A 9,049-nucleotide genomic window follows, 5' to 3' on the forward strand; every position below is an offset into this window, starting at 1 on the left:
GAGCGCAGAGAGGCCGGCACGCTGGAGCGTGATGGGAAGGAGAGAGCACACAGGGAGGTTGGCGATGAGGCAGGGTGAGATTGTGAGCAGCACTGAGGACTCTGGACTTTATCCTGAAGGTCATGGGTAGCCTCTGAAGTCCTTTACATAGAATCACATGGTTGAGGCCGGGCGCTGTGGCTCACGCCTGTAATCCCAGCACTTTGGGAGGCCGAGGCGGGCGGATCACGAGGTCAGGAGATCGAGACCATCCTGGCGAACACAGTGAAGCCCCGTCTCTACTAAAAATACAAAAAAATTAGCCAGGGGTGGTGGTGGGCACCTGTAGTCCCAGCTTCTAGGGAGGTTGAGGAAGGAGAATGGCATGAACCTGGGAGGTGGCGGAGCTTGCAGTGAGCAGAGATCGCGCCACTACACTCCAGCCTGGGCAACAGAGCGATACTCTGTCGCAAAAAAAAAAAAGAAAAAAAAGAATCATATGGTTGAATATCCACTTTCAGATCATTTTTCTGCCTCCTAGGTAGGGAGGGAACTACAGAGGCCATGACTACTGGTGACTGACTGAATGAAGGAAACTGCTGAGTTGCTGTGAAAGCCAAGGTTTTGGGCTGGTTCCCCTGGTTGAGGGCAGCGGCTTTGCAGTGACTCCTCCTCCTCCGAGGGTTTTGCTTGACGTTTCTGGTTTGTGCAGCCTCTTGGCAGGGGTGGGGCCTGCGCACAGCTGGCATTCACCACCCCCTTCTGGTCCACAGGTCCTCATGCCTGGGATAGATGTCCTGGACATCCCACTCGGGATTATGCTCAGTTACGTAGTGCCTCAAACGAGAAGGGTTTATATTCTCATGGCATGGAAGTTCGGATGTGGGAATCCCAGAACTTCCTGGAGTGCGGGCTCCACTGCATCCTTAGGGACCTGGGCTCCCTCTGGCTTACTGTTCTGCCATCTTGATGACAACAATGCTGTCTTAATACTCTCAAGACAGCTGGTGGAGCTCCAGCCAGCACACCTGCATTCCAGGCAGGAAGCAGGGGAGCGGTCATGGACGAGGGGCAAGAGAAAGTAAGTGACAGCTGAATCATCTGCAATTGAAGGACCTTCTTGGGGACAATCCCATTCAGTGACTTCCGCTTACACCCACTTTTTCCGCAACACCACTGGTTGGAGCTGTCACGTGCCACCCTAGTCTGCACCAGAACCTGGGAAATGTAGCTATTTAACTATTTCCATGACCACCTCCAGAGACTTGGGTTCTGTTAGAAAGGAGAATGCCAAAATGCATAAGGGGCGGGCCCCAGTGACCGTCAAAGCACCTGCTCTCCTCTCCCAGTGGACATTGGACATTTACTTTCTGGCTGGAGAGCCTTTCTTGTGGTGGGCATAGAAGTGGATTCTGCACACAACTGCTGGGCATCACTGGCTTTAGGGGTTGGCAGTTCTTAATGGAAGCGGTCTGAGAAGTAACCATCCTTTGTGTGCTTGCCCTAACAATCCTCAAGGCGACCCCGCCCCCAGCGTCATTAGGCTAGCATGGGATTGTCTGCAAGTGTGTGTACACCCAGACTTTCCCCAGTTGCCTAAATTATCTTCAAAAATGGAGTGGCAGATGGCCCTGTGCCTTTTATTCACATTGCATTCATTCATTCTTTCTTTCGATCAATTGAATCATTACATGACCACGGCATGGAGTATGGAGTCATATCACAGGGACCTCATGGGCACGGTGGGGAGACAGATGAGTGTTTCCTGAGAAATGCTCCCATAGGAGTATGGGGCCAGCTGGAGGGCCATGGGAGAAGCTTCTGTGTTCAAATCGTGTCTTAGGTACTTGGTCATGGAGCAATCTTCACTCTCAGTTTTCTTGTCTGTAAAATGGAGATGATGCAAGTTCCTCACTTGTAAGTGTGTGTGCCATTCTATTCCCTAACTTTCACCTGTTCCATTCCATCCCATTACAGCCATTCAATCCCATCTCCCTACCCTATACTACCCTATCCTACCCTATCCTACCCTATCCTATCCTACCCTATCCTACCCTACCCTATCCTACCCTATCCTATCCTATCCTACCCTATCCTATCCTATCCTACCCTATCCTACCCTATCCTATCCTATCCTACCCTATCCTACCCTATCCTATCCTATCCTACCCTATCCTATCCTATCCTACCCTATCCTACCATACCCTATCCTATCCTACCCTATCCTATCTTATCCTACCCTATCCTACCCTATCCTATCCTATCCTACCCTATCCTATCTTATCCTATCCTATCCTACCCTATCCTATCCTACCCTATCCTATCCTACCCTATCCTATCCTATCCCATCCTGTCCTATCCTATCCTACCCTATCCTATCCTATCCCATCCCATCCCATTCCACCCATCCCATCCCACCTCTCTATTCTATTTGATTCCATTGTATTCATTCCTTCTCTCTATTCTATTCTATTCTATCCCATCCCATTCCACCCGTTCCATTGCACCCCATCCCATTCCATGTTTTGTTTTTAAAGATCATGCTATGCCCTGCTAAATTGATTCCACAATCCAATGCAGCAGGACCTGCAGCTTGGGTAACTCTTTTTAGGAATACGCCTTTGGCATTCCTGGGAAAAGAGGGTTTGGGGTCGGCTAGGAGTCAGGAGAGAGGAGAGGAGGCTGCCTCAGTCTTGGCTGGAGGGAGACCGTGAGGGTCTCGGTGAGACTGATTGTTGTGAATTGGGGCAGGGTACCTTTAATGGTTTTTAATTAAAATTTAATAACTAAAGAGGAGAACAAAAGACTCATCAAATCATTCTTCATTCTTGGTTGCTCAACACCAGGCAATTAAGATGCTTCATTATAAACAAGCAGTGGGAGGAGAGGGAATGGGGAGAGGATGTAGTCAACGAGGCACGAATAGGCTTCTGCTGCAGACCCGCCCTGACCACATGGCCCTGTGGGGCCCCTGACGTGCAGGTGAAGGTGCCATCTCAGGGGGACTCTTCTTCTGTCCCAAGAATGCTGAAGTATCATTCCAGAGGCGGGAGTCAAACCCAGGCCTCTCGTCTCCCAGTGTGGTGGGTTCATCCCTTCCCGGCACGTTCAGCTGCACACCAGCTCTGCAAACGCCCCCTCCAATTCCCTTTCTAGTCATGTGATTACAGCAAATAGGATCTCCTTTTTCACGGTGGCAGCATCCAGGGCAGTTTTCCTTAGAGCCCTCGCAGCACCCGCGGACCACATCTCAGACTGTATCTGCTTCTCCTCGTTCCAGAAACCCATCCCCCTGCCATGTTCCAGGCCCACTTCTAACTACCCAGGGTCTCTGCAAGGAAAGCACAGTCCACGCCCTCAAGAAACCTCAATTTTCCTGCTAATTTCTACTTGAAGATTATAATTTTGCACGTCATCTGAACTGGGGGTGCTGGCACTCCCACCCCCGTGTGCTGCACCATCTGCATGAGTGCCTTCCCTTCCGGGCTGCTTTTCTGCCCCAAGAGCTGGGTGGGGCTCCCTGTGGTACCCACTTCTTCTTTGTTTTGAGACAGAGTCTTGCTCTTTTGTCCAGGCTGGAGTGCAGTGGCTCATCTCTGCTCACTGCAGCCTTTACCTCCTGGGATCAGGTGATCTTCCCATCTGAGCCTCCCGAGTAGCTGGGATTCCAGGTGTGTGCCATCACGTTTGACTAGTTTTTGTATTTTTTTTGGAGAGATGGGGCCTCACTGTGTTGCCCAGGCTGGTCTCAAACTTTTGGGCTCAAGTGATCCGCCTACCTCAGCCTCCCAAAGTGCTGTGACGACAGGTGTGAGCCACCACATGCAGCCTGTGTAGCTACTTCCTAAGTGAAAGGGGCATTCCTGGGTGGAAGGGGCTGCAGCCACCTGCCTGTTCCTGGCCTCTTTGTGAGCACACGTTCCTTGGGTCGATTCCGCTGGGCCTTCACTGTCTCCCAGGAAGCCGTTGCTGTGGTCAGCGTTGCAGGTGGTGGAGTCACAAGCTTCCTTCAGGTCTGGTGTGGAGTTCCTGTGGGAAAACAAGGGCAGCGGAGAGGCTTGAGCCCTTGCTCCTGGAGGCATTTGAGATTTCTCCCTTTACATCTCATTCCACCCTGTCGAGACGGGGCTGGCCGCTCCTTTGAGGAACTGACTTCCGAGGAAAGAGAAACCTATTTGCTCCTCTCCCTCCTCCCCCAACAAGAAACACGCTGTTTAACGTTCTTCCCTGTGAGCCATTGTGAGTTACAGGGTATCTCACTGGGGAGTGAGAGGAAGGTGGTCCCTCACCAGGCTTCCCTGTGGGCCCGTCGGGTTCTCTCTGCACCTCAGAAGTAATATTTGAGTCCCAGGCTTCAAGCTCCTGATGTGTGAAATCATATTCCACCCAGAGAGAAAACTCAGCCCTTTTGTGATTTTCCTCAGTGTTTGGAGCTTCCCGTGGAAGTGTGTGCCCTGCTGCAGTTGGTGGACTCACTGCTAGCCCTAAAGATTATGCTAAAATAGTACAGTTATTGCAATCAGGACCATTGGTTGCAAGCAACAGAAAATCCCTCTTCCACTGGAATTAGCCAAAAGGGGATGCATGGACCGGAGTAAATGAAAAATCTAGGATACAGCAGACATCAGGTGTGGCTTGATTCAGGGCTCAAATCATGTTTCCAAAAACCCCGTGTTTCTTCTTCTTTCTGCATTCTGAAAGGGGCCCTTGCCTCATGGTGGCAAGACAGCTGTCCGAACTGTTAGAGCCGCGTTCTCTCAGGTTCTCGGGCAGCAGGAAAGAGCACCGGTTTCCGTGGCAGGCAGACCCCTAGCAGTGCCCAGCAAGATTCCATGCCCCAGTCTCTGGAGCCTGTGGATGGGATGAGGTCTCTCTTTGCATCCATGGTCCCCACCCCCAGGGCATGGTGGGCCCTGAGAAAGGGAGGCTGCCTGGGAGAACCTGCCTAATCCCTAGAGCCTGCACAAGCTGAGAACTTTCTCTGTCAGGTGGCAGAAGGGAGAGGTAGAGAAGCAGAGGCAGCAGGAGGACTTGACCTGCTATTGCTGACTTTGAAGACGGAGGTGAGGACTGGAAGGCACTGCCCATTGCTGAGAGGGCCTGGCAGCACCAGTGGGACACAGGGCCTCAGCCTGGCAATTGTGATGCACTGAACTCCTCACAGCCTGAGTGCACTGAGAGCAGGTTCTCCCCTCACTCCTGAGCCTCCGGACAAGAGCCTGCCTGGCTAGCATCTTGAATTCAGCATCTTGAATTCAGCCTCACAAGACCCTGAGCAGAGCGCCTGGCTGAGCCTGCCCAGACGTCTGGCCCACAGAGCTGTGAGCTAACACGTGGGGCTGTTTCAGCCGCCGTCTGTGATCATTTGGTATGATGCGTAGAAAACAAATAGAGCCTCTCTCCTGAGTCCTCCACTTGCAGGCAGGATTTACAGTGATTGGCTCCACTGGTTCCATGTATCTCTGTGTCCATCAGCACTTGGAATGCAGTCTCGAAGTGTTGATGGGCACGTCCCCCTCCCCAGCTAAGCCTTGGGATCAGAGGCAGCTCCTCCACTGTTCTCACGTCCAGGAGAAAATGGTACTGCACCAGAGAGAGGGCCCGGGGCCCAGTCGTGCTGCTGCTGATCCTGGATCATCCTTTTTCTTGGGCCTGCAGTTTGCTTATGCGTCAGGTCTAATGAAAGAGAAGGGGATGTCGTTACCTATTTAAATTAATTAATTTTTGAGATGGAATTTCGCTCTTGCTGACTAAGCTGGAGTGCAATGGAGCGATCTTGGCTCACTGTAACCTCCGCCTCCCGGGTTCAAGCAATTCTCCTGCCTCAGCCTCCCAAGTAGCTGGAATTACAGGCATGTGCCACCATGCCCAGCTGATTGTTGTATTTTAGGTAGAGACGGGTTTTCACCATGTTGGCCAGGCTGGTCTCGAACTCCTGACCTCAGGTGATCCACCTGCCTCAGGATTACACGTGTGAGCCACCGCGCCCGGCCCAGGACGTGGGAGCCCCTCACATTTGGTGCGGCTGTGTCGGCATGGAGGGGTGTGGGTGGGAGAAAATTGGTCTCGAGGATCTATCTGGTATATCAATCAGTGTTTCTGTAAGTGCAGGTCATAGCCCATTAGGGAGCCATGAAATCAATTTTGTGGGCTGTAACAAGCGCGTTTCAAAAATGAAAAGGGACAAGGGATATCAGCGCACTCTGGGCAGTTCTCTGTTGCCTGCAACCGACCTTCGCTGTGGTTCTGTGGGGCTCGTGGATGGGCTGCCTCGGGCAACGTTTGGCCTGTGTTTCCACCTGTGTTTCGCAGAGTTTAGACTTGGTTCAAGACATTTCAGCTGAGCAGTTGGAATTGGGGGCCAGAGGGAGGCAGTGGTGGTGGAGGTGGTTCTGTGTCTCTGTATGAGCCCTGAGGGGGCCATGTGGCCTCTGTTTTGGGGTCTTTAGAATGTGGGGTTTTAGTGTCCCCCTGCCTGTACCTGTCACCTGCCCCTGGGCACCAAGTAAGGCCAGCACACCCTCCTGCTGCAGGGCTGGGAGAATGCCCGCTGGCCATGCTCAGGGTCCTAAGGGTCACCTGGGGTGACTGACGGGGGGGAAACCGATGGGGGGGGTGAAAACGACTCATGCTTGGGGGAGCTGTCGGTCACATGGCTGCCCCCACGGAGGGACAGTGGTGTGTCTGTTCGCTCGATGTGAATGACTTCTCTTTCTCTTTCATTAGACCTGATACATAAGCAAACGCATGTGTTATCCAATGGCCCCAGAGTGCTCCAGAGTGTTCCCGTGGCTCCCTGAGAGCAGGAGCAAGCTTGGGTGGCCAGTGAGGCTGGAAAGGCTGGAGATGAGGAGAGGAGTTCGGAAACAGCAGGAGGGCCTGCCGGGTGCCCATGGTGCAGAGCTGGGCATGTGTTGCCCGTGCCACCGAGGCCGCTGAGAAGCCACCACGCGACTGTTCACAAAGTCAAGCTGCATGAACGGTGCAGGCTAGGCTGGGAGCCGAGGGGCCGTGCTTGGGATGGCATCAGAGCCTGGTCACTGAAACGGTGCAGGCTGGGCTGGGAGCCGCGGGGCCGTGCTTGGGATGGCATCAGAACCTGGTCACCGAGTGCGTCATTTTGTAAGCTATCCGGTGACTTCTATGATGTGCCTCTCTTTCCCACAGTACGAATTTTAACAATAGTTGATCTGAGCTGTTGGCCAAGATTGTCAGATATTTGGGCTCATTTCACTGGGTCTCATGGCAATAATTTTCTGAAATCGCAGATTGCTTTGAGCGCTATTTTAATTCATCTGTGGATACATGTTGGGAAGTAATTGCCAGCATTTTCATGCTGCTGCAAGCTCATTTCCTGAGGCACGTGCTCGAAGCACACTCTATGTTTAATGAATGTTTGCAAATCAATGAATTAAAAATAAGCCATTATTATACTTTCTTAGTAAAAGCCCATATATTCTTCCATATGTGAATATGGGTAGAAAGAGGTCTGAAAGTGTATATGCTCCAGATGATGGGAGTTTCTTCATTTTTAAGCATTTTCTTTCTTACCTTTCTGTACTGCTTAAATGATTTTCCATTCTGAAAGCACAACTTGTATTTATTCGTCTACTTTGTTCAATGCCCAGTCACCTGGAAGCTTTACCCAAATAAACAAACATCTAGGAAAATATACATCACAGAACCACGCAGAACAAAGGCACGGAGACCACCTTTCATTCATCTCCTTTGTTTAGTTTTCCTTTAGTTTATAAAAAGAATTATACACTGAAATATGCAGACACCGCCACCCAGATGTGTCGGAGGTGTGGGCGACTGGTTAACCTCCTATACCACATCTTTTTTTTTTTTTTTTTTTGAGACGGAGTCTTGCTCTGTCCCCCAGGCTGGAGTGCAGTGGCCGGATCTCAGCTCACTGCAAGCTCCACCTTCCGGGTTCCCGCCGTTCTCCTGCCTCAGCCTCCCGAGTAGCTGGGACTACAGGCGCCCGCCACCTCGCCCAGCTAGTTTTTTGTATTTTTTAGTAGAGACGGGGTTTCACCGTGTTAGCCAGGATGGTCTCGATCTCCTGACCTTGTGATCCGCCTGTCTCGGCCTCCCGAAGTGCTGGGATTACAGGCTTGAGCCACCGCGCCCGGCCCTATACCACATCTTAAAGGTGAATTAAAACGCGAGGCATCTCTGAAATAGTTATGCAATACAATAGGACCATCGATCTCTTCAATATGATTTACTTATAAATCTTTCAGGGACAAATATTCTGCTTATCGTTAGGGATACTCATATCCCAAAGAGGCGCTTGGATGTGACCAGCCATACTTGCCACTTCCGATCCTGCCTTTTGAACGTGGCTTTGGCGGATGGGCCTCCCTTTCATAAAGTATCAGGAGGTAGACGAGGTTTTAGCAGCAGGATCGGGGCGCTGACCTGAAAAAAGCTATAATGACATTTTCACTTTAACAAGGTAAGATAATGAAAGGGTTAGCTGAAAAGAAAATGTGGTCTCTCCACGGTGATTTTATTTGGAAGCGGGTCTGTAATCGCCGCGCTCTGCAGCCTGTGCAAATGCTTCCCAGCGAGCGCGAGGTATCCGCCAGCACATGGCTTGGTGCAAATAGCCGCCTGTGCCTTGCGCTGTTCTCTCCCCACTTCCTTCCCGGCTCCGTATCGGCCTCTTCCTCCCCACAGAGCGTCCCCTTCTCTCCTCGACACCTTTTCCAGTTCACACCCCTTCCTCCTCCGGCCCCGCAGCCATCTGTGCCCCAGGCCCCCGACGGCGCTGGCAGGTGCAGCTCACGCCTGTCGAGGGAGTTGGAAGCGGCGGCCTGGCTCCTGCTGGTGCGGAGGCCCGAGTGCTAAACGCCCTGGCCTGTGCACGTGGCCCGGGGCCAGCACGGCTGTGCCAGCGTTTGCTTCACCATCAAGTCCTGATCTTGGCAGACTTGGCTCCTCTCCTGGCACAGCAATGGGCTGTAATCTCAGCAGTGATTTAAATTTATCAGCCTCGACTTTCAGCCACCAGGGCCAGCAGCACAACGTGACTCCGGTGTGTGGGGCCCGTGTTTGAATG

At 52.0% G+C, this 9,049-nt stretch overlaps 1 protein-coding gene across 1 annotated transcript in view; it reads left to right on the forward strand.

Moving 5' to 3' along the window:
• Nucleotides 1–8,838, forward strand: part of LOC105525703 (retrotransposon-derived protein PEG10) — a 69,713-nt gene extending 60,875 nt beyond the window's left edge. Inside the window, exon 3 of the mRNA XM_011961434.1 lies at nt 8,731–8,838. Coding sequence (XP_011816824.1) covers nt 8,731–8,838 — 108 coding nt within the window. The remainder of the gene's footprint in view (nt 1–8,730) is intronic.
• Nucleotides 8,839–9,049: the final 211 nt, after the last annotated feature.

The sequence above is a fragment of the Colobus angolensis genome, unplaced genomic scaffold (assembly GCF_000951035.1).
Source record: "Colobus angolensis palliatus isolate OR3802 unplaced genomic scaffold, Cang.pa_1.0 Scaffold115, whole genome shotgun sequence".
NCBI classification, from domain to species: Eukaryota; Metazoa; Chordata; class Mammalia; order Primates; family Cercopithecidae; genus Colobus; species Colobus angolensis.